Source organism: Barbatula barbatula, assembly GCF_947034865.1.
Source record: "Barbatula barbatula genome assembly, chromosome: 9".
Lineage (NCBI taxonomy): Eukaryota > Metazoa > Chordata > Actinopteri > Cypriniformes > Nemacheilidae > Barbatula > Barbatula barbatula.
The window spans coordinates 1,989,039-2,014,849 of record NC_136772.1 but is presented as its reverse complement, the minus strand read 5'-3'; the positions used below and the strand labels follow the sequence as shown (position 1 = coordinate 2,014,849).

The 25,811-nt window shown below is 40.1% G+C and overlaps 1 protein-coding gene across 1 annotated transcript in view; it reads right to left on the bottom strand.

Annotated features, from left to right (window-relative positions):
* baz2bb (bromodomain adjacent to zinc finger domain, 2Bb) overlaps positions 1–20,923 on the bottom strand; it is a 32,353-nt gene extending 11,430 nt beyond the window's left edge. The window contains exons 1-17 of the mRNA XM_079464459.1: positions 20,872–20,923; positions 14,766–14,870; positions 12,960–13,130; positions 7,919–8,050; positions 6,001–6,149; positions 5,514–5,747; positions 4,735–5,106; positions 3,902–4,424; positions 3,008–3,259; positions 2,673–2,727; positions 2,345–2,453; positions 1,839–1,940; positions 1,526–1,739; positions 1,194–1,286; positions 394–455; positions 243–308; positions 94–159 (exon numbers count right to left, since the gene is read on the bottom strand). Of these exons, the coding sequence (XP_079320585.1) occupies positions 94–159; positions 243–308; positions 394–455; positions 1,194–1,286; positions 1,526–1,739; positions 1,839–1,940; positions 2,345–2,453; positions 2,673–2,727; positions 3,008–3,259; positions 3,902–4,424; positions 4,735–5,106; positions 5,514–5,747; positions 6,001–6,149; positions 7,919–8,050; positions 12,960–13,130; positions 14,766–14,868 (2,703 nt within the window). The 5' untranslated portion in view covers positions 14,869–14,870; positions 20,872–20,923. The remainder of the gene's footprint in view (positions 1–93; positions 160–242; positions 309–393; positions 456–1,193; positions 1,287–1,525; positions 1,740–1,838; positions 1,941–2,344; positions 2,454–2,672; positions 2,728–3,007; positions 3,260–3,901; positions 4,425–4,734; positions 5,107–5,513; positions 5,748–6,000; positions 6,150–7,918; positions 8,051–12,959; positions 13,131–14,765; positions 14,871–20,871) is intronic.
* Positions 20,924–25,811: the final 4,888 nt, after the last annotated feature.

Genomic DNA, 25,811 nt, shown 5'->3' with positions numbered 1-25,811 from the left:
ACGTGTCACAAAAACACTACGCTGCTCCAACGTCACAAATATCTGACCATCACAAAACGTCTCAATTTTAAACCATAAAACATGCACGCAAACCTTCATTCGTTTCTCAGCTTCTAGCATTCTGGCATTTGCAGCTTCTTCCTTCCTCTTTCGTTTTGCCTGTAAATATAAATGAACTCATTAAAAAAAATGATATAAAGACATACAGTATTGTATGAACTACTGATCCTCTTCATAAGTACCTCCAGGATTTGCTGAGCACGGAACTCCTTCTCCATACGGATCTGCTGGATTCTCTTGATCTTCTCCTGTGAAATGTGAGAGAATGAATTTTGGCCTGGATTTATGTTCACAATAAGACCAGTAAGATGTACTAAGAAAGTGAATAAAGACCTGCTGCTTCATAATCTTCATGTGTTCTTTCTGTTTCTTTCTTTCTTCTGCCTGCATGATGGCTGGAAATTCAGAGGAGTGAACATCCAATCACACCAAGAATGATAACTATAATGATAACTATACTTATTATATTATTCATGCAACTTTATATTTTAAATGTAACTTTAAAGCGGAGGTAACATGCCATATCATGCATTCCCAAGCTTAACATGGTCGACTTGTCAAATAACGAGTTGAACGTATGATGTAGTATTTCTCTGCTCGATTCACTCCGCCAAGGATCACACAGCTTTTGGAAAGTTTCACGCCCACAACAGTGTGAGAGATAAGAGCAAGCCCACGCGTCAACCAGCCAGCGTGAGAAAAAGCACGCCCATCAATGGGGCTTCACTCGGCTGATGGAAGTTCAGCTGTGTTTGTTTGCTCACTGCATTTGGGTGATGAATGTTGTACAGACGGTGGATATAACGCTGGATTTGGAGATCGTTTGAAACTGATGGATGGAGCGGTCCCAGAACTAAAAGATGCCGCACATGAACCGCACGCGGTAAGTCAAACTAAGTCATATGTTTGTGTTTTGTTGGCAATCGGCATGTTGGTGCATAATGTAAACAACACAAACTTATAGAGAATCCGTGTGATGATGCATTGTGTGCTCGTGCTGTAGTTCCCCGCCCTGCACGCCTCCAGGCACTCGTCTTTTTTCGGGAAATTATCGTACAGCTGTATCTGTCTTTTATAAATTTGATCAAACTAAAACACACTTCAAACAAAGAAAGATCTAACTCATCTCTTACCCTTTTGTCTCCTAGCCTCTTTAGTTGCTCGTGCCAGCGCCTGTTTCTCCAGTTTACGAATCAGCTTCATCTGAGCTGCTTGCCGTGCGATTTCTGCCAGATTCAGAAAATCTTTACGACTAATTCATCAACAAGCCAACAAGAAAAACATCCAATGAAGATGCAACAGCCATATGTTTTTAGTTTTGCAAATATAGTTTTCCTTATAGAAATAGTTGACAAAAAATCCTTTAAATTCAGTTCCTGGCCTTTAATCTAGCTTTAAGTATTTAACATTAACAATGAATCCATGTTATTTACAATGGTGTGTGTTTGAGAAAGGTCAGCGGTACCCTGAGCCTCCAGTCTGCGCAGCAGTTTGACCTCAGAGACACTGAGAGCATCAGCTTTACTCTCATCAACCCCACAGACTGTCCTGCTGGAGTGAGACAGGCTAACAGCGGGGACACCCGAGCGCTTGGGGTTCCTGGGACGACCCCGTCGACCTTCCATCGCCTGGATACGACTGACGACCTCCTCCTCCTCCAGCAAGTACCACTGCGCCCCCTGAAAAAGGTCAACATGCTTTAACGTAAAAAAACCAAATAGCACATATTAGAGATGGTCAGGATCCATAAAGGGACAAAAACACATGGAAGAAATCACCTGAGATCCATCTCTGGCTTCATAAAAGTCGCCAACCTTTATTTTAGCACTGAAGCTAAAATGATCGCGAGTGATGTCACTGATTCCATGTTTGGTCAGATACTGTGTGCGATAAAAACAAAAACGTTTAAAGGTGGAAATCCGTAACCTTTTGTCTCTATGTCACCGTACTTAATTCTTTATGTGGATTGAAATCAAATGACGTCAAACTGACATTTCCCATGAAATCATACCCGACAGCTAAAATTATAAATCATTTTAAGCGTACCCACGTAAATTGGGGGTAAGATAACCTCAATAACTTTTGAGCAACCGAAAAAAGTTTACGGATTGTAGTTAAGGCTAAAAAAACGCTTTAAAGATGCAATCTTTTTATATCTCTAAACTGTTTTTTTCTCTCCCGATACATTTTTAAAAATACAAAAGATTGCTATTTTTAGACTTTTGGACCTCATTTCATGCAAGCGTTGTATCAACCACCCTGTATAAATAATTGCACGTCTTGCCTTCATAACGTCAGGATACTGTTTGATCTTCCTGCCGCATGGAGCGTAATACGCCACCACCCCCTGTGACCGTCCACATGTGTTTGTGATGCGCGTCTCTCTCTGCCATCTGCAAAAAAGAGTTTTCATTTCATGACCTTTGAGTCCGACAGAAATCTTTCATATCATGCAAGGGATAATGCACGCTCAACTGGACACCGGATAAAATCTCACGATTGAGCTGATGCTCAAGTTGCAGATCCCTCATTTACAGGCACCTTCTGGGGATCATGTGTTTGTACTTTTATATCATTAACTCAAAGAGAACAAGTGTTCACGTAGTACCCACCCATATTCCAGAGGTTTCCGAAGCGCAGTTTCATCCGTCACTCTTCTTCTTTTCCCTGACAACATCAGATGAGAATAACAGAGACTTTAAAACGGAGGTAACATGTCGTTTCAAGTCACTTCTTCACACTGTAAAACGTGCTGGCTTCTCAAGCTTAACATGGTCAAGTTGTCAAAAAACGAGTTGAACGTATCACGTAGTATTTCTGTGCTCGATTCAATCCGGCAGGGTTCGTACAGGTTAAGGAAAGTTTTTTTCTGACATGGATTCCCGTTTCGTAACAAGGGTTCTTAGTCGCTTATTGGACAATTCTCCCGGACATATTTTTAGATTACCTGGGGGTGTGGCCACGCCGTCAGAGGTGAAAGTTGAGTTGTGATTGGTTGGTTCTCTAAAGGTGTTCCCAATAGTAGGCCCTCCAATTGCAGGGGTCTTGTGGACCTGTAGATTGAGAGGGATGGGGCTGGTGGTCCGGCCAAAGGAGGTGTCTAGCGAAGATGATAAGGGTTTGAGAGGCATTCTTTCAACTTCCGTATCCGAATCCACATCTTCATCATCAGAATCGCTATCTAAATTACTGTCTGAATCTAAAGAGGACAAAAGAATCAAAGCATGGATGTGCGATTTCATAAGTGTGGACTTTTGACTAATCTTTCAGCGTCAATGATCACTCATATTTGTTTTTGGACCATTGGAAAGGGGTACAATTGTACAACCTGTGCATGGAGCCACACTGATGTTTCCATATCTCTGGGATTGTACTATATAGGGTCTTATATATGAAGATACCGAAAGCCAAGTTTGTTAAGAACCAGAATCTAAAAGGAAATTAAGATATCTTTAAAACTTCCTGAGTTACAATCATGCAAACTTTGGAAAAAGTTTTTGGACTCATTTTTGGACTGTCACCGTTAGCATGTAATACAACAAGGATTGCTGAAGTCAACAAATATTCATTATTCAAAATAGATCTACCAACCTCTGTATGAAAGTAAAATAATAAGGCTGTCGTCTTTTTCACTCCCTGTAATTTGGCGTCAAATTTGAGGTTCAAATTGTCATTTTGGCCCCCGTCGACAAAATTTTAGATTGCTCTGTAAATATTTATCCATGCGATTTAATATTAGTTTTTTCCATCATTTCATGTGTTTCTTTCTCCAGAAAAAGTATGATTCAAATCCAAATCTTACGCCCGCTGATCCCTTTGAACAGCCCAGCCCAATACTGACCTGACATACTGTCGTTTGAAACATCATTTTCCTCGTCCATTAATGAGTCTTCAGAGTCATTACTGCTGGCGAGATCTGACTCCGCCCCTCTGAATTGACCCATCAGCATCTCCCTCCCTCTCTTTACCCCTCCCCTCCCTGATTTACAACCGTTTCCACTGCTAGCTGCTGAGGTTAAAGCAGGCGAGGTGAAGGTCCGACCCATTTCCACGGGTTCTGTCGAGGTCCGCCAGGTCCCAGTCGTGCAGAGGTTGACGGGGCTGTTGATGGCCAGTAGAGGTTTTTCAGGGGTGCGTGACTTTTGCGAGCGAGGTTTGGTTATGAGGGCCAGAGGAGCGTCCTGAACGCCGTTGGGATGGTGGCTCTCCATAGAAGGTAATGGGAGGAAGAGATGGTTGAAGAAAGATTTCTGACTGTTCTGTGATTCAAACGTCTGACTGAAAGATGGTGATGACATTTTCGTCTGTGCACCTTTGAGTGCTGAGGATAAGGCTTGCTTCATGGGCTCCTGAGGTAGAAATGACTGATGGATGTTGAGAGAGAAAGGAAGAGAGAGAGAGATGGACGGATGCAATTACTTTATCCGTCTTTTATTTCAGACTCATTTCAATGAATTATAAACAACGATTCCCCCAAACATGCAGTCATACTGGAATACATTATGTGACTATATAATATATTTATTATCATATGTAAGAGTGAGTTATTGTTTTTATTACAATGAAGAAGATAAACTGTCAATCTGAGAAATGAAGATACACCCGTAAAAAGCTACATAGAATAACAATTTGACAATTTGAAAACCGACACACTTTTAAGAAATGTGTTGTCACCTGTCTGAGTTTGCTGAAGTTCAAGAGGGTCTCGTCGAGGTAATTCCTGCCTGATTTGATATGATCCGACTGGAGAGAAGGGGCTCTTGAAGAGGGTGACCGTGTGGCCGATATGGGAGGTGAAGATACTGAGAGAGACTTCCCTGATGGAGTGAGAGAAGCAGACTTTGGAGAGGAAGAGAGCGAGAGAGGGTTTGGTGACGGGGTGACAGAAACGGGTTTTGGAGAGGAATGAGAGAGTAGTTTAGGCGACGGGACGCCCCGGCCTTTGTACGGCTGTGTGATAAGTCCGAGTGGATTTGTGCTGGTTGCTAAACTTGTAGCCTGGATCACACTGGTGTGTTTCCCGGGGACGTCTGAGGGTCTGAAGACCTGGAAGAGAAAAGGGTATGATGCCATGTGTATTGAGGTGAAAGAAAGACGGTCCGTGGCATCCAACATTGATGTATGAAGATTCTTCTTTTTGTTCGTCTGTATTTCCCCCTGAATGATGAAGTTAACCAGTTCACTGTTTAAATGTTTTATATATGAATGATTAATTTAACTTTATTTAGAAGGAACTGAATTGTAATATTATAATCAGACTTCACATGTCTACTAAAAATGCATAACTCAAATTTGTTATAATATATAGTATTTATGACAGTAAATGGGGGATGAGATCTGTTGGTTACCGATATTCTTCCAAATATCTTCCTTTGTGGACATAATTTTCATTTGTGGGTGAACTGTCCCTTTAAAGTTTTTCAAAATGATATCAAACCAACAAAATCACAAACCTTCTTCATCCCTCTTAGATCTTTTCCACATTCAGATTCCACACTATCATCAGTCTGATCATCATCATCATCGTCATCATCATCATCCTCCTCCAAGTCATCTGAGTCAGAGCTGTGAAGAGTTTCACTCGAGCTGCCAGAGGTGGATGCTGATTGGCTGTCATGGTTGATGAGGTCGGATGGTGACTGGCTGTCGGTGTTGTTGGAAACAACTGGCAGTTTCCAGCAAAGCTTCTGTAAGCATGTGACCAATGTCAGTCAACATGAGCGGCCACACAAACATGTGCATGCACACGCACACGCACACGCGAACGCGAACGCACAAGCACACGCACACGCAACACAGTGCAGTCGATACATCAGATTAAATCATTCAAATATATGTGCAAGATTTTTAAGAACAGGTATATTCATATTGATAAAACACCTGTACTGTATATGATTGTTTATATCATGATTATGTTTTTAAAAGTCCTGTAATCTTTACCTCTTTAGTCTTGTGTCTGGTCTTGTCCTCCAGCTGGTTTATTGCTGGTTTTGGGATTCTGGTTTGATCTGAAGCGCTGAGGACTGGAGAGGATGCGGAGGAGACGGAGCTTGACTTTCCATGTGATCCATTGACCAAACCATTCAGTCCTGTTTTTAAAAATACACACCAAGTTATGATATGATTTTGTCTGCTTACAATACCAACACATAAAACATTTTAGTTCCACTGGCCTTCTTCAGAATTTTTTTAAAGCGTAATTGCATAACAGTGAACCTGTGGAACTTAAAGGAATTGTTCACTTTCAACATACATTTTCATGATAATTTACTCACCCCGTTGTCATCCAAGATGTTTATGTATTTTTTCTTTAGTCAAAAAGAAAAGGTTTTTGATGAAAACATTCCAGGATTATTCTCCATATAGTGGACTTCAATGGACTCCAAACAGTTGAAGGTCAAAATTACAGTTTCAGTGCAGTGCAGCTTCAAAGGGGTTTAAACGATAACAGACGATAAATAAGGGTTTAATCTAGCGAAACGATCAGTCATTTAAAAAAAAGAAAAAATGTAAATGCTTTATAAACACAAATGCTCGCCTTGCTCTGTTCTGTGAAGCGGGTTAACGGCTTCACATAATACTTATATTTGAAATAGACGTAAGTACAGAGTCAGTGTTTACAGGTTGAACGTGCAAATACTAAGTCAAACCCCGTTTACAAAAAGGGGAGTTAAAAGGTAAAACAACGATCTCAGACGATTTTGAACTTGGATGAGAAGATGAGATGGAATTTTTCGCCCTGTCCAACCAATGTCAAGCGTGATCTTTTCAACGTAATTATGTATTACGTGAAGTCTTAAGCGTGCTTTGCAGAACAGAGCAAGACAAGCATTTGTGTTTATAAAGCATACATTTAAAAAAAATTAAATGACCAATCGTTTCGTAAGATGGGACCCTTATTCATCATCTGGTATCTTTAAAGCTGCACTGAAACTGTAATTTAGACCTTCAACCGTTTGGAGTCCATTGAGGTCCACTATATGGAGAACAATCCTGGAATGTTTTCATCAAAAACCTTAATTTCTTTTCGACTAAAGAAAAAAATACATAAACATCTTGAAAGACAACAGGGGTGAGTAAATTATCATGAAAATGTATGTTGAAAGTGAACAATTCCTTTAAGATATTGTACTATTGTAATGTTTTTCTGCATAGGAGCCTTTTAAATAAAACAACATGCATAAAGAAAAGAACTAGCCTATACACACAAAACTGAATTAAATAATTCGAAAACTAAAAGTGTGTAATGTTTCTCTTCACTGTATGTGGGTGAGACACGGGAATGCAGCTTAGTTGATTTAGATTTTCTTTAGACTTCCCAAATTGTAATACAATGATGTGAGTGAGACGTCTGTTTAACCTGTGAGAATTAAGTTCATTTCACAAGACAGCAGAGGTGTAAATTGATGTCTGCATGTAATTGACAAAAACAAATGTGGTCAGAAATAATGACACCGGGAACAGTAAATACTGTGAAACACCAGCATGCTTTTTCTGTTCTGCGGTGATACAGTATCACACCAGTTTACATTTAATGCTTTACTATAGATATAGTATTAGATGTCATACAAATTAATTCAGTTCAATTGAAACCAAAAGTACAGAATCAGTTACCATGTAGTTATCAACATTTGGAGCGCACCTCTAAATAAAACTTCACAAGGATGCCACAGAAGAACCGTTTTTTGTTCCCAAAAGAACCTTCAATAAAAGTTTTTTTCTGAACATTTATTTTCTGAACAACCTCTAAAGAACCCTTACAACGATAATTCTCATGAAACAACTTGTATGATGCTTTAAAAATGCTTTCTATGAGAGATTCTTCATGCACCTTGAGGAGGTGTAAATGTGTTCTTACTGGGAGCTCTGGACTGGATGAGATTCTGCTCCTGGTTGAGTGACGGTATGCTAAACAATGCTGGCAGACCCAGAAGATGAGGAAATAAAACAGCTGACCCTTGACCCTGTGCATCTGCAGAACGCAACCAATCTAAGAAAAGAGAGCCACACAGAATTTAATCACAAAAACACAAGCTAAGTAGTCAAAAACCTAATACTGTAGGTTTATCTGCTATAAATGCAGAATCATTTCAAATTACAGGCAACAAACAAACAAACAAAAACACGCAGACATAACAACATTCATAAAAAATAGCGAGTTTCATGGGAAGCCAATAAATCTAAATAAAACATTGTTCATAGTCACCGTATCAATTACAAAAGACATAAGTGTCTCACCTTTCCCTAAAGTGTCTATAAACATTCAAATAGCTTTAATTTATCCTCAACTGTGGCATTGCATCAAACAAACAACATCATAACTTCTCTGTCAACAAACAGATCCATACAAACACTCGGTGGGCAGCGTGGCTTCCATCCATATCCGTCCATGTTGTGATTAGAAAGCCGCGCTTCATGTGTGTGTGTGTGTCCGTGTGTGATTTGTGACAGTGCAGAACACCATGGTATCAAATCCTCTTTCCTTGCAGACTTTCATTATAAACATACTGAAGACGGTAAATCTAAAGCAGACACCACACATTATTTCCACAAGAGCTCGTCCCCTGTGTGCGCCTCCCACATCCAAGACAAACAGCTGCACAAACAAGATTCTAAATAACCACTTTATGACAAATAATAAACCTTCCGTGCCCTACATAGAACACACATGCAAGTACAAATACATATAACAACCTCGGAAGCTTCACTTTTAGGCATCAAAAATGTCAACAGTGTTTTCAAGTGTTGTTTGTCACAAAGTGTTTACAGAGGTGCGTGTGTGGCTCAAACTGAAGCTTCAGGCTTTTAAAAATGTCACAGCGTCAGTGTGCGCTGTCGGCCTGATGGAGTGTGCAATAAAGGTGATACATGCCACTCGAGTGAGTTTACAGGAACAATCTGGAAGAGTTTAAAATAAACGGCAGAAGGAAAAACTTCAACATGAACAGATCAAGTTTACCAGTGTAACCATTTTTTCTTGGAAAGAGCCAAATCTAAAACCTGTTAATAAATACATAAATAAATAAAACATGAAAATAGACCAAAAATAAATAAAAACAAGTGAATTAAAAACATTTCTTAAAATAATTTTGCTGTTGAGCAGATCTATATTTCATGCCTTTTATAAAAATATATAAATGGGACCCTGGACAACAAAATCAGTCTTATGGGTCACTGAGATTTATACATCATCTAACGGCAGAATAAATGAGCTTTCCATTGATGCGTTATTTGTTAGGATCAAACAATATTTGGTCGAGAGACAACTGTTTAAATCTCTTGAATCTGATGGAGCAAAAAATTTAAATACTTAGAAAATCGCCATTGAAGTTGTCCAAATGAAGTCCTTTTTCATAGCATATTACGCACAAAATTGATTTTTGGAAATTTAAAAAAAATCTGGTAGCACTATATTTTAAGTTCCTGTTTCCCATGTATATACTGTGTACTTTACATTATTACAGTAAATATAATAACTAGGTACTAACTCTGAACCTACCCCTAAACTTACACCTTATACTACCCAGTACATTCTTAGGTAAGTACACTATAGGCGCATGTACATGATATTTACTTAATATCCTAATGATTTTTGGCATGAAAGGAAAATGACCCACACTATCCTGTGCTACTAATGGCAGGTTTTGTGGTCCAGGGCCACAAATCATTATTATTGGTCACATTACATGTTTGATTTTGGATTTGACCAATTTATAATCAATGTAAATCATTAAAAAGAGCTGGTCAACTTCGCCAAAAATGTTTGGAGATACAAGGTCCCATAGCGATATTTTTCTAAAAATCTTAATTATTCGAACATTTCTGTTTTCCCCCATAGCATTCCTAGTGTCTCGTTTTGAATGGTATTTGTACGTTTACCGTGGTAAAACTACTATAGCTTGCATGCTCTTGTGGCTTATCACTTTAACTTATTACACTTTAACAGCACCAACCTGCAGGGCAAAACTGTGTCTAGTTCCCTTTCTGTCGGTCTCTCGACGTTGTGTCGAACCGACAGATGGGAGTTTGACTTGAGAACCTATCATCTTCTGACTATTTTGAAAAGGCCAATGAAATTGGCGAATGAAATTTGCATGCCGGACTCCGCCCCCGGATATCCGGGTATAAAAGGGAGACGGCGTGCTGCATTCATTCACCTTTTGTTCTTCGGAGCCTTCGCATCTGATGACAATACTTCTAAAAGAGCTGATTTCTTGACGTGGTGCAGTGGACTGTCCCTCATCAGTGACTTCCCCTGGCATCTCAGCGGTTCCGGAGGTGTTTTTCTCTCTAAAAGAGCAAATTTCTACAGCGCAGCATGTCTCGCTGTCCTCACGGGTGCAATACACTCATTGAGGAGGGGGAGGGACACGATGTCTGCCTCGCGTGCTTGGGGGTCCAACACGCTGACGCAACCGTTGTGGATAAATCCTGCCCGCACTGCGGGCGGATGGCTATTCAGACGTTGCAGTCACGGGTGGCCGTGTTCTTTTAAGAGCCTGCCACCACCTCGTTTGCTTCCCGTCCTGTGACCGCGGTGGCTCCGGCCACGCCGTCAGCGATAGCGAGCAGCGTGGGTGACATGGGGATTCCGTGAGCGTTAATCCGTCAGCCACCGGCTCGTGGACCGTTCATGCCCGTCTCGCTCGTCTAGCCACGCCCTAAAAGACGGCACCTCGCCGTCTTGCTCCTTCCCCACGTACTCGGACACGATGCGTGACGAAAATGAGATGTCCCTTGCAGCATCGGAGGGTGACGTACTGGCTTCCGACACGGATGATTCCTTGGAGCCCCCTCCCCCGGGGGGTTGAGCTCGGGATGAAACGGATGTCGAAATGTCGGCCGTGCACTCCTGGGCCGCCGCGAGCATTCGGAGCATTCCGGTGCCTTTTTGTCCCCGAGGTGCATGAGGAGCTCGGTAAGTTTGGGAACGCCCCCTTTTCGGTGCGTTTTCCGTCAGACTGACTCTGTCACTTTCTCTTCCCTCGATGGGGGGTCAGCTAGGGGCTACGTCGACATACCCCGGGTGGCGCGTGACGTCGCGGTGCACTTGTGCTGCAGACGGCGGCCACCTGGGGGGGGAATCTAGCCTCCCGTCCGCGGCTTGTGGGTTCTCGGCACCCCGGTGTCGGGAGCTTGCAGTGCCGTGGACCAGGCTGCCCCGCTCTTCACACCATGGCCGTCCTGCAGGTCCATCAGTGAAAGAGTTACACGAGGGAAGACCGACCCAAAGGTTATGCAGGAACTCTGCGCCACCACCGACCTCGCCCTCCGGGGCGATGAAGGTGGTGGCGTGGGCCCTGGGTCGGACGATGTCCACGATGGTGGTCCAGGAGAGGCACCTCTGGCTCAACCTTGCCAAAATGCGGGACGCTGAGATGGTCCGCTTTCTCGATGCTCCCATCTCGCAGGGTGGGCTGTTTGGTGAGCCCCGCCGCGGGCCGGCCGCCTTCCGGCTGTCGATATCCCGTTCGGGGTCTGCTCCTAAACAGCCCCGGCCGCGTTTGTCGTCGTTCCCGGTTCCGGCGCCCCCACCTCAGGCGCCTCCCCGGAGGAAGACGTCAAGGGAAGGTCCGCCGTCTCATCAGCAGCTGCCGCGGAAGCACAAGCGCTCCTGATGAGGTGAACCCAAGGAGAACAAGATTGGGCCTGACCCCAGCCATTCCATCGCTGCCTGGTCGGACTGGGATGGTTCCTGCCCCATCCCAACATCTGCTGGGCCCCTCTGCGGACGGTGTTCGGCGACTCGACATTGCGTCACGGTGACGCGCAGTGCAGAGCACGGTGACGCGCTGTGCCATCGCCAGGCAGGAAACACAGCGGAGCTGGTCCCTTCCCGTGGAGTCTCCCCCGGCGGGGGACCGGCACTGCTGGCTGTCGAACCACCCCATCGCGGGGGCGATTAAGCAGATCGTACCGCTAGTCCCCCTGTTTCGGTCTTTGGGTCCTTGGGTAGCACTTTCCAAGTCGTCTCGGTGGAAGTACACCTTCCCCCCAGTGAGCCTCATTGCACAGGTCCTGTGCAAGATCAGGGAAGAGGAGCATCAAGGCTGAGTAGTTGCGCCTTACTGGCCCAAACGGACTTGGTTCTCGGAGCTAATGCTCTTGACGACAACTCCCCGCTGGCCGATTCCTCTGACTTTGCAGGGGAAGGGCACGTTGTGGCATCCGAGACCAGACCTTTGGGACCTACATGTCTGGCTTCTGGATGGGACGAGGACACCCTGAGTGGTCTACCCCCTGCGGTGGTACAGACCATTATACAGGCAAGGGCCCCGGGCACGAGCCGGCTTTACGCCTTTAAGTGGCACCTCTTCTCGTCCTGGTGCTCTTCTCATGGAGAGAAATGCTCGATCGGGTACGTGCCTGTCCTTCCTTCCGGAGAGGCTGGAGAGGAAACTCTCCCCGTCCACACCGAAAGTGTATGTAGCCGCAATTGCCGCTCATCACAAACCAGTTGCTGGCAAGCCCCTGGGGCAGCATGACCTTCGAGCCCTTAGGAGACTGCTCTTCCTCACCTCTCAATGAGGATGGTCATCCTGCTGGCGCTCGCTTCCATCAAGAGGGTAGGGGACCTACAAGCATTTTCCGTATCCCCTGATTGCCTTAAATTTGGGCCCAGTAACTCTCACGTGACCCTGAGACCCCGGCCTGGCTACGTGCCCAAAGTTCCCACCACTCCCTTTCGGGACCAGGTGGTGAACTTGCAGGCACTCCCCACTGGGGAGGAAGACCCAACCCTGTCCGTGTTGCCAATATCATGGGCCTTTTCAAAATAGTCAGAAGATGATAGGTTCTCAAGTCAAACCCCCATCTGTCGGTTCGACACAACGTCTCGTTCCCTCCATCAGGGAACGGAGGTTACATACGTAACCGAGACGATTTAAACAGACTTTTACCTGGTAAAGCTCCGAGCTGAGAGCGCGCGGCCAGCGCCATGGACATTGCCAGAGTTCCCAGACCTCCAAACTCAGATCGGACGGGAGCAGAGGAGTGATGCATCATGGGAAAGGCACCAGAAACTGAAGAAACTCCCAAGCCGTGATTGCCAAGCATTCCAAACAAATGCCCTGAGAGATAAAATACGCCAAAAATCACGAGAATCACATCATGCGTGAATCGCTGATAAAGCCCGCCGAGAAATGTTCATTAGGGGCTGTCCATCAATTAAAAAACAACATTAAATGAATTACTTGATATGCAAATTAATGAACCGCATGAATGGCATCTGAATATTTGCTGTGAAAAATGAGACAACAATACTACATAGACACAGGAAACACAAAAGTGGAAATCGGGGGGCTGTGATGTTTCAGGTGGCATTACTTTACAAAGAACATCGTTCCATACATCACTGATTTATTCTTAATTAATTTTCTAAATTAAAAACAGATCAGTTATCTTTTCACGATATTATTGGGTTGTGAATCACTTCTTTAAAGCGCATGCATAAATCAGAAGCTCTTTACAAACACATAAGCAATGAAATGAGTATCTGCTGAAAAGGACTGATGGTCTTTTTTTAAGCCAGTTACTGTTAAAGCTCCCGCGGGATTTGCTGAGGATAGAGGAAGACAAAAGCAGCATGCAGGAAAAACTCTCTTCGGGTTCACAACAACCGTTACACACAACACAAAGACAAATCTTCACTTTGAATGTCATTCTAATGAGCTGCATATTTAGCGTCAGCTCCTCTGAGGCCCGGCCCGTCGACACAGGACGAGACGCTGAATATAAATGGTTGAAAAGATCCGCAGAAAGGCTGGTTACCAACCCCCCTGATGACATCGGCAAATAGCCTTTAAATATTAATGCACTCTTCAGAATAATCAAATCCACCCGGCCGTCCAAGAGGTTCACGAAATAGACAAAAGCATATCCTGAAGTCTTTGTTTTGTTTGTTTTTAAGTTTAAGTAATAATTCATGACAAATTTTACTACATCTTTCCAAACTACAAATTCGAAATAAATAAGCAAATGTTATTACAATAATTCATTTAAGTTTAAATTACAGTAAACATCAAACTTTCCATGTAAGTCAGTAGAATATTTTCCTAAATGATTACAATAATATAAGCATGAAGGTACGGACCTCGTATTAAAATGCGATACCTTGGTCATAAAATATCTAGTTTGTGTCTGAATGTTTGTGAGTGTGTGTCGTGAATGAGTCAAATCCATAATTCATGAACGAAAAACAAAACCTCTAAACGCTTTTTTTGCTCTAATAGAAAAGACCTCTCTTGACATTTCTTATCATGAGAAAGAACAAAGACGCAGGGAGCCCAAAAAAGCACAAATTGCAATTTAAAAAATTTCCATATTATTTCCTGCTCATGCTAATCTGACAGCCAGTGCGTCAACAGCAGATCTCCTCCCGCCTGGAAGATAATGACTGACCAGAATGAGTTCAGAATAAAAGGACATCACAGGCCTAAACAAGAGCAAAAGCTTGTCAGCAGATGTGCGTTTAATTCTTGTTTATTAATGAAGCGGCTCGTGAAATTTTTTGCTGCACTGTCAGAAAAGCGCGAGACAGCTGCATTGAAGATTCAAACAAAGCATAGTATTGCTGCGTTCTAACATGGTGTGTGAGTTTTTGAAAATAATAGACAGAAATAATAATGGACAGTATTTGCACGTAGAAATCTTCGGTACAGAGTCCTAGAAGTTATTCTGTAAATGTTGCACAGATGTTCTCCTACCTTTCTTATTGTTTGTGGTTGGTGAGGAGTCGCTGGGCTTCTCTTTGGATCTGATGGAGGTCTGACCAGCCGTTGAGGGTTCCAGTCTCTCTGCAGACTCCATATCTGACAAACAAAAGATGATCAGTAATCTATGTTTATCAATGATCGTTTTAATAGGCTTCGGTGAGGAGATAAGAGCATCTGTGATGTTGTGTGTTCATGTCAGTTCAGTAAATCAAAGTGTGAGCGTTGCAGACATTCGCATCTATCACACATATCTTGTGTTCTGGTGTCAGCGCTCAACTAAACACCAGAATGACCCTAATGAAGGACACGCATGATTACATGAGAGACAAATCCGACCAGAGACACACACTGTATATTTTACTAATATTTGCTTGGTTTATAGTTTAAAATCAAAGAAAAATCGTATAGTGAATATTAATTGTGAACATATACACCGATTATTGTCAAATCCAGTTCTTTGACTTAAGCCACGGAAGAAATGAAGGGACCATTCCAAACTCTAGATGTATTGTGTATGTTTAATTTCAACAGAATCAATCCTCATGAGTGAAAGTTATTCAACAGCAATGTAAAAGACAAACGAAAATCGAGGTTAGCATAAAAAACATTTCCTGAATACAATATTACTGTTGTATTGCTTACAAGTGAATATGAACGTGTTTCCTTTGCAGTATTTGAGGTCTTAAAGATATACAGAGCATCTCTTTTCTATTTATTTTCAACAAAATCAAATGTTTTTATTTGAAATTTGGGAGAAATATTATTAGGAGTTCTTCACATGAAACAAAAATGATAATTTTACCTGAACACATACCTATAAATAATACATTTAGAAATGGTCTGTTTAGCCGGTTTCTGGGGTGAAATGTGACCCGGACATGTGTTCGTGAAAATCGCCCATAAAGAGAAAATTAATGAAACCTGACGAAACGGGACCATTCAGCTCAGCTTGTTTACAAACACATTCACATTATTCCTGCACTTCTTCTGTCCCTGGTGACTTCACACCATCAGGTGTGTGACAAGCAAATATGAAGATCCAAATTAAGGTCCTGAAACAAGATACAAACATCTCATTTATTTTTTATCTAATGTAGGAAGTGTAAGAGAATTCAGAATAGCTGTGTCTCTGGTGAATTTGACGGGTGGGAATGAGTACACGGATTTTAACACATTTTTGTGCGGTAACAGCCTTTTCCAAAGTTATTAGAGTAAGGAGTCTAAATGTATATTTTTAATGATCAATGCTTCATTGAGAGACTCCTAATAATCTTCAACCATTGTAGCCAACCATCAGAAAACAGTCAATACGTTTTATTAAAAACGCAGCAGCGATTCTGTATTTTTTGTACGTGTAAACAGGTGAGTGTTGGAAAATAAGCAACAGAGAGGCTAGTTTTAAAGCTCAGTGGTTCACAAATGATTTGACAGAGAATTAACATTAATACGACTAAAATAATTTTTTTTAATATATTACGACCATAATTAAGCCAAAAAAGGCAATTCTACAAAATGTCATACCAAACCTGTACTACTTGCTTTCTCTTGCAAGAACAAAGTTTGACACTGACAAATAATTTCAAAATGACGATTTTTACAGCAGAATGAATACGATTTCCATTGATCTAGTGTTTGTTAGGATAGGACGATATTTGGTCGAGATACAACTATTTGAAAATCAGGATTCTAATGGTGCAAACAAATCAAACATATTGCCTTTAAAGTTGTCTAGATGAAGTCCTAAGCATATTACTCACAAAAATAAAGTTTTGATAAATGTACGGTAGGAAATTTACAAAATATCTCCATGGAACATGATCTTTACCTGATATCCTACTGAATTTTGACACATGCAGTGTATTTTTGGCAACTAAAAATTTTCCCGTGCCACTTAAAACTGTTTTTTGGTCCACGGTTACATAAGGACACAAACCTACTGAGACATTTTTCTAAATATCTTCTTTTGTGTTCATTTTGGGGTAAACTATCCTGGTAAACAGTCAGTTCTGGTCCTTGATTCTGATTGGTTGAGCCACGTACTAAGCCGTTATAAAATACCCAGCATGTTTCTTGGGGCTTATTGCTTTATTTTAACTCACCGTTTTTTGTTGTGCATTCCTTTTAATATCGATCAAACTGCAGTTGGTTTGTTTTGATGTAAGCCATAATAACTCAAAAAATACAGCTAACTAACTCAATAAAAACATGACAACATAGTAAAAAACGGAGTGATTCAAATAACGAACCTTCACATCTAAAATCCAAGTGCTTAAAATCAATAACAACAAAGCACAGAGGTGTCTTTAAATGTCTTTAAAAAAAAAGGAAAACCGCTTAATATTTTCTTTGTTTTTATTCATCTTTTATTATTGCAAATTGCCCCAAATATCGACTCGTTATTTATACTTCATTTGTTCTATAGAATATTACTTAACAGACAATTTCAACAAACAAAACCATTCATATTCTTTACATTTTTAATTCAATTTTCAAATATAATCTTCTTCTGTCAACAGTTCAATGTATTCCAGTAAATCACGTACCACAGCACTGTGAATGTTAAGGAACAAATTACTTTGTTAAGGAAATAAAAAATCATCCAGTGTTGTGCTAATGCCACCGGCCAACACACATTCATCTTTAAAGAGAAGAGACTACAACCAACTACTTTAAACACAAATGACTGTATTTAAAACAAATATAGCTTTAAAAACAAGTGAAGACAACACAGATCGTGTCACTACATGGGTCCCTGTAGGCCATTTCTCATTATAAATTCAATATGATGCTAATTTGAAAAGCAGCATTATTTTCAGGAAACATTTCAAATATTACAACATGAGATACAATTCCCAGGACACATCTCACCAATTCTACATATATCTGGTGTGTGTGTGTGTGTGTGTGAATTTATACCGTTTTTTAACAAGACAAACTCTCACATTTTCTTCAGCAAACCTCATCTTATCTGCACAAATAAATTCATAATATAATATTGTGTATTTTTACCAAAAAAAGAAAAACTAGCTCTGGTTATTGCAATAATTACACACCGCAGTACAACAATGTACATTCTGCTGCAGAAAGACACATCACGCATGTCAATGAGCCACGCCAATAAAAATCAACCTGAAACACATACAAGTTAACAGAACCTAAATGTCACCTTTTGTGTACAATCATTTCCATTTCTGAGCAAAAACACCCATGTCAGAGGAATTCGAAAACACATAAAAACAATGAGATCAAATGTGAAAATCAGAGAACATGTGTTACGTGTTAAAGAGTGAGAGCTGGCTCACCATTAAACAGACTGCACAATACATCATTAGTTACTCCATTAAATATCTCATTTAAAGATTGGGACGCTTTAGTCGAATTAATTATCCTAATTGTCAAACAAGATAAACAACAAACATTCTCTTGTTTCTTTGCCTTTCAATTTCTTTAAAATATACTGTGAAGGATTTGTTAAACGTAAAAGATTTGTAGAGCTTATCATTGTTTCTATGTTTGTTTTGTGAATTACACATGAACACATGCTATTAGAGCTGCAACTAACGATTATTTTAATAATCGATTAATCTGTCGATTATTTGTTCGATTAATCGATGAATCGGATACAAATTTTTAAAAGCATTCATTTTCAACCCTTTATTGAAAAATAGAACTGACATTGCAAAACATATTTCAAAAGCTTTATTATTACTTATTATATTATTATTACAGCTGGCTGTGGTTTACATGATGCATTTCCCATCAAGAAGCCTCTCATGGTTTGCTGTTTTTTTCTGGAATTTTTTCGGGTCTCTCTGATGGTCTTTCCTCTACCTCCGCTCTGCTTTTTTAATTTATTTTTTCTCCGCTATGCTGCGCGGCGCGATCAACTTTTTTTAGTCCTGTGACACACTAGATGCGTGGCGTGAGCGTCTCAGAAGCCTGGCGTGACCGTTTTTAAATCGGCTCCCATGTTAACAGGTTAGAGCTTGCACACTGCCTGCGTGAGACGAGCCGCACGGAAAACGCGTGCATACTAGGAATTGAATCGACGCCTATTTTTCACGAGACACGCAAGCGTGTTGGAAGCGTTTCCAGGCAAAATAGAATAGGAAAAGATGTTTATATGTAATTTTGTACACGAATACATATTAACGAATACCATTTTGATGTTTGAAAGCTAATCATCATTTATTTGAACGTATTTTCAAATTGAATTTCATTAAACCAACATCTACACGTTACGGGGTTTACATGTCCACTGTAGAAAACATCAGGACTTAAATCATGTTTATAATGCATTTTTGGAGAAACAACAAGTGAATATTGAAATAAATTATACATTAATATTCCTATTAAGTATGAGATATTATTACTAAAATGTTGCAAATGAATACTCCAATTAACTACTTTTTTCCATAAAATCTTCCTCCAAGAAAATGCTTAGGCTATATCCAATGAAAAGATACATTGCATTGAATGGGAATATTAATTTATGTCCATCTTAAACACATATTGCATAAAGTAAACTCGTGCATCAATTGATTACGTTACATCTTTAATAACATATCTGAGAATCATCTTAATACGAATTGTGGTTCGTATTAAACCCCAAAATGTATTGGTGACTGAATTATTTTTGTTTTTTATGCTCTTAACAATGTGATTAAAAAAGGAAAAAAATATGACACACTACAATAACAACGTAGTCTAGTGTGTCATCTGAGTGACGGTCCAACATCAGGAAATAAAGCTACAAAACATTTGGAAATGTTATTTAAATAAACAGACAGCCTACTTACTCATTTTTTCGGATTTTGGAAGGTGTAGGTTATGTGAAAAAAGTTTAAACTTGTCGTGAATACAAGACCCTTGTCTGTCGGCGGCCTCCCTCTATGTCACCTATAGCAGCAGCAGCGCGCCAGCGCCGCGTCAGGCACGGTGCTGGTGTGCAAAGATACAGAAAACACGACGCAGCCGCCACAGAGCTGACACGCAACAGAAACGCCACGCTCACGCCACTCAAACATGTGGCGCGCGTTATAGTCGCGCGATACAACGAATCGATAATGAAATTCGTTGCCAACGTTTTTAATAATCGATTTTTATCGATTTTATCGATTCGTTGTTGCAGCCCTACATGCTATAGTAAACAAGTGATTGTGTCGCATTAAATACACACGACATGAGTAAAGTTTTATGAATCAGAGGAGATTTGATGCAGTTGTTTCATTGCAATAGCATCACCTCTCCGGAGTCCTGACAATATGAATGCTGATCATTTTCCATGTCTCTTGTAAATAAGGCGAAAAGAACGGTAATTTATCAGGATTCTCCTGAGCGAGGAAGGTCATCTCTGCTCTGCTCAGGCGAATCAGCAGCGCTTCTTTCCGCCCGCCATTTTTCTTCGCTGACAAAGGCTCCATCTGCCACCGAGCCATTTGCAGCCTGAGAGTCAGAATATCGATGATTTCCAACCATTCTGCACGTCTGTCTTCACCTTCATGTGACCTTCAGAGGCTCAATAAAGAGCTGACAGAGAGATTCTCTCCCTCACTTTCATCCCACTAAGTGCCATATATGATGCTCGGAGACAAAGTGTTATTTTTGTGCTGATGCTGACATTTTAACTGCTGGTCTGCGAGGATGCAAAATTGACCAACAGATTGACCAAAAGAGAAAAGAAAGCAGTCCCTGTTACAGATACGTCCACACAACAGCTGTCTGTAAATTCATCGACTGATCAGACATCGAGGCGCCAGTCTTCGGTTTGACAAAAACTAGCCAAAAAGCGGAAGTCATCTCTGATATTACAGCACGACCTCTGAGCATGGCCATTTGTTTGCTCTGACCTCAGACATGTTATCTCATGACAGTGTGTGCAAGTGCTGAGTTTGTCATCACTTCAGCGAGCGAGGCTTCACATCTCGTACATACTAGTGACTAGTCACAACATTGTGACTAGCTTTACGAAAACAACCTTTTTGACTCACAGAAACTCATATTTCTAATTTGAACAATCTTCAGGCCCCTTAGAACTTAACTGGGCCCCCCTGTTGAGAACCACTGGTTTAAAATATATGCAAAAGTTTTCACTTACTGTTGATGACAGGCCTTTACTTTAGGTGTGTGACATCATCACTCAAGAGCCTGCAATCAAACGCATAAAAAACTATTTCAGTGCTCTCTAAAAATCTAAATCAAGAGGTTTTTCATACACTGCAGATACATTGGCAATAGTTGTTTTTCTTAATGTAAGCACAAACTTAAAAAATGCAAAATGTTTGATCTAGTTTAGACATTTTACTAGACAAAGTTCTCTCGTTCATTATAAATCAGCTCATCCTGTGATATTGTATCAGTGAATACGGTCACATTTTCAACTTGTGCTAAATGTCCTGGACATCCTGCAAGTTTTTAATATTATCAAATAAAATATCACCACACAGAATTGTTTAGTAGAAGTGTTAAAGGAAATGTCCTGCATCACATCTGCTGTTAATTTCTCATACACGCATTCAGCCTCACATCCTATACATTAAAGGAAAAAAAACTAAGTATATATAAATAAAAAACAAATTTGTAAATGTATAATACCCTACTTTTCACATTCACAATGTGTCCATATGTATGGAAGGTAAATGGTGCCAAATTATGAAAATTATGAAAATGAAAACCAGATTAAGAACTTCATCATACATAACAGCGCACACAATATGTGCCTAAATTAAATGAAATTGTTATATTTTCATTTTTACACTGACAATGCGTTGTCCCTGTCAAAAAGAAGAAAAAACAATTGGTAATTTGACATTTAATTTCACTAAAATCTTGAGGCAAGACTGCAAATATGAAAAGGCGAATGTGAACAAGTGCCTCACAAGGTCTACACATGTCATTCGAATGGTTTGTTTGACGGATATATGGGGTTTTTGTGGGCGTTCCCAGTAATGCAGATGCCACACCCACGGATAAACATGTAATAGACATGACTTTGAAAATACGCGATTTCTTTTTCACATTTACATTTGCATTTTCATATTGGCAGTCTTGCCTCGAGATTTTAGTGAAAATTAAATGTCAAAACACCCATTTCTTTTCATGTTTTTATGTAACCATTAATTTTCTGTTCGCGCAGTTATGTGTAATGAAATTGTTAACCTGGCTTTCATCTTCATTTTCATCATATCATTTATTTATTTAATTTTGGCTGGATTTACCTTCCATACACATGAGGTTACAATAAAAGAACACCATTGTGAATTGAATCAGTGCTCCACCACATGTCACTGATGTAAAAACTTTATGTGAGGAAATGCATGATAAAGACGGAGACAACATTTTCAAATAGCAACATGAATACCTGTATTAATTATGTTGGACTATTCGTTATGGTGGATTAAATGGACCAACTAAATGGTCCAGACTGTTACTGTATGGTTTGATAGTATTTGAAGAACTGAGGTTTAATACCAAAGCAGTAATGCAAGACTGCACATAAAGTGTTTACAATGGACACATTGGCGACGTGTTGGCTATCACGCATTTGTGTACTTGTGTGTATATTGTTTCTATGCTTGATCATGACATACATTACTTGAAATCACTGCATGAAACCACAGGCCTGAACTTCCTTTCATTCAGCTCCAGACACATCCACACTCTCAAATTACACATCTTATAATGGAACAATCGGACAATATAGACAACAGAGAGAGAGAAAGACAGGTAGAGAAAAAGCATGCAGATGAATTCGTTCCGTATGGAATCTCACTGCTCTGACATTTATGGAAATTACCACCAGATGAAGAAAACAGCGGAGGAAAAAAACAGATTGTGCTGCTGGGAAAGTGATTTTGAGTAATATTAATCAACCTGAAGGGTAAAAATCCTCCTGGAAAACCTACAGCACACATACGTTCAGCACATGTTCATGCGCCGCATTCTCCACGAGTGAGCAAACAAAAATGCTGAACACGAATAAAATATGCATTTACAAGTGTCGACATACATCTGTAAGAACGCTGAAGAAATAATAATGAGAAAATGTTCCGTTTTAGATGATCCACTTCTTAAACCTCCAGGGTTTGCATGCAAAGTTGTGACGCAACGATACATTTATATTTGTGCTGCATTGGGTGTCTAACTGCCGTCTTCAGACCCCCAAACAGCTCAACAGATGACAGACCTCTCGAATCGCCCTCCAGGAGCTTGGCATTCTGATTAATGAGCGTAAGACTGTGAAGAGAGAACCAGAGGAAATATGATGGATGATAAAGCGCGGACGCATCAGTAAAACTGCCCTATAACAATACAGAAAACCCTAAGCTTCGTTTGCTTTAAACACTCCTGAAGAAAATCCATATTTTTTCTCCTTCCATCGCTGAAAGATTCAAGAACGGAACATTTACGGGGGGGAGCTCTCAGAAGAGCTACGAACTTGCCAATATTGCCAAAACACATCGCCGGCCGCCAGGTATCCAAAAAGCTGCATCTCATCCAGAATAAAAACAGTAGCAAACCACCAGCAAGGAAATACTCTCAGATCCAAAAACTATGGACACATAAATCAATTCTTCACTGTTACAAATTATTTGTTGTTTTTTGTTGGTTGAACTTAAAAAAAACAAGTAACCCGGTTGCTTTAAAATGTTAAGTAAATTCAACTTAAAAAACATAAGTCAACAGTAGAGTTTGCCTCAAATTCATTGAGTGAACTAATATTTTTAGAGCAACCAAGTAACTTATTTTTTATTTGACCATCTTTTGGTTGTAGTATACAAGCTAATTCATGTATGTTACACACAGCAACTTATAAACAGCTTAACAAGCAATAACTTCAATAAACAAAATGCATGTTGAGCACGACTGTTTTATATTACTGTTGCCATAATGGTACAATCACTGTAACATGGATTGTTACTTGATTTAAGCAAAGCTAAGCTTTTAGAATTGGCTATTAGTCTCTATATCCACTCGACCGTGAGCATCTGTATTCAAAGTGAATCTGTTCAGCACGCGAGGAACGTTCTCAATAATCAGGATCCGACTAGTGATGCTGTTAGCATTTAAAACTGCTGTTTCAAGCACTATTAACGTAACCTTGAGCTTCTTTCTGCCCGCTGAGAGAACAGCACCACACCCAAATGGCACCGTGATATTTTTCATCACATGCAAATAACCAATAACTGCAGGATTTGTTTGCTTGTGCTGCTGTTTTCAAGGATGACAGATGTAAATGAATCAATCTTGACCTTCTGACTACGATTCTGGTTTCGGGTTTGATTCTCTGGACAGATGCATTCACAGCATGCCATCGCTGTAATACAATCTCCATCATCGCTGTGATTCTTTAAGCTGTATAAACATTTACTGTAAGAGCAGACGAATCCCAACTGCTTCTTTATATCACCGAAGGCTTTTTGGACCGTGGCCGTGTTCAAACCATGTTTTTATTTCACTGCAAAATCTGTAAACACTTTCATCAGCTGAGATATAACAGTTTACTTTACCGCACAATAGACATTTATTTGCATTGCTTTACAAGATACGTTTGAGGGAATTTTGTGTCATCTCTGAGTGTTTCTAGGTGTTTATTGTTTGAAATGTTCTGGGGTGAGAATTAGGGCGATGAAATCTCACGTGATTATGTGAGCAGGATGCTGTACTAAACAGATCTAATGCATCAGGTTCATTCACAGCTGAGGTTTAAGCTCATTTCACGGATCTCTCGTGGCTTTAAAGAACAATGTCACGCTGGTAAAAGGACGCTGGGTTTCTCACGTCTTCTGATCAGACAGTGTCACCCGAAGGGGCTGAGCATTTCCAGAGAGAAAGAAAAACAGAGTGAGAGACCAGCTAGTGAATCTCACAAGAATCTCACGAGAGAGAACACATGCCCAGTCATATTTCATCCCATCCAAAGAAATCATATATGAAATATAACATGCTGTATTTAGCTCAAATAAAATGAAGCCTGTATCAGGACTATTAAAGTGATAGTTCACCCAAAAATGAATATGCCATCATTTGCTCACCCTCGTGTCATTTCATACTTGTATAATTGACTTTGTTTCGATGAACACAGAGAAAGATATTTGGAAGAATGTTAGACATTTTCAATTCTGTGACATCATTGACCGCCATCGTAGGAAAAATGTTATGGTAGCCAGAGGTGCCCCAGAACTGTTTATGTTCCTAAAATCTTCAAAATATCTCACTTTGTGTTCAGCAGAACATAAAAATAAACATTTGTCTTCCTACTACGGTAGTGGACGAGTCACAAAACTTAAAATTGCTAACACTCTTACAAATATCTTTCTTTGTGTTTAACAGAACAAATTTTTCATTTCAAGTCTTTCGATTATATTCTTTGGATAAAACGTACAATTTCATACAACTTCTGATATTACACTACAGTAAACAATTTTTCCATTAGAGACCTGTAATACAATTAATGTTACAATGCAAAAAACCTAGTTGTCCAAAAATAGGCTTTTGTCAATTGTATTATTTTTAATACTTTGAGTTAAATTGTGTATTTTTCTTCATTTATACATATATGCAGGTACGTTGAAAGTTGAAACACTTGCAATAGATTACACGTCACGAAAATGTCAACAAACATTAATTGTAATCTATAACAAGATCCAATATATATATATATATATATGTGTGTGTGTGTGTGTGTGTGTGTGTGTGTGTGTGTGTGTGTATAGTTAAATATATATATTTAGTTAAATATATGTTGTTAATCTATAACAAGATCCAATTTATATATATATATATATATATGGCCAAGATAGCAGTGTTGTTTACTGGATTAAATCAAAGGTCACCCTACAGGTGTGCAATGAGAGTCCCTGGTGCACCTGTCACTCTGTTGGAGTCTCTGTCAGATCCTGATGAAATGCAGAAACCCAATCAACCTTATTATAATCCACTCATGTATTGCTCTCCATCACCACCAAAACTATTAAACTACCTCCAAATGTAAGACTTCAATACATAATAGCAACCATACAGGGCTAAACAATCAAG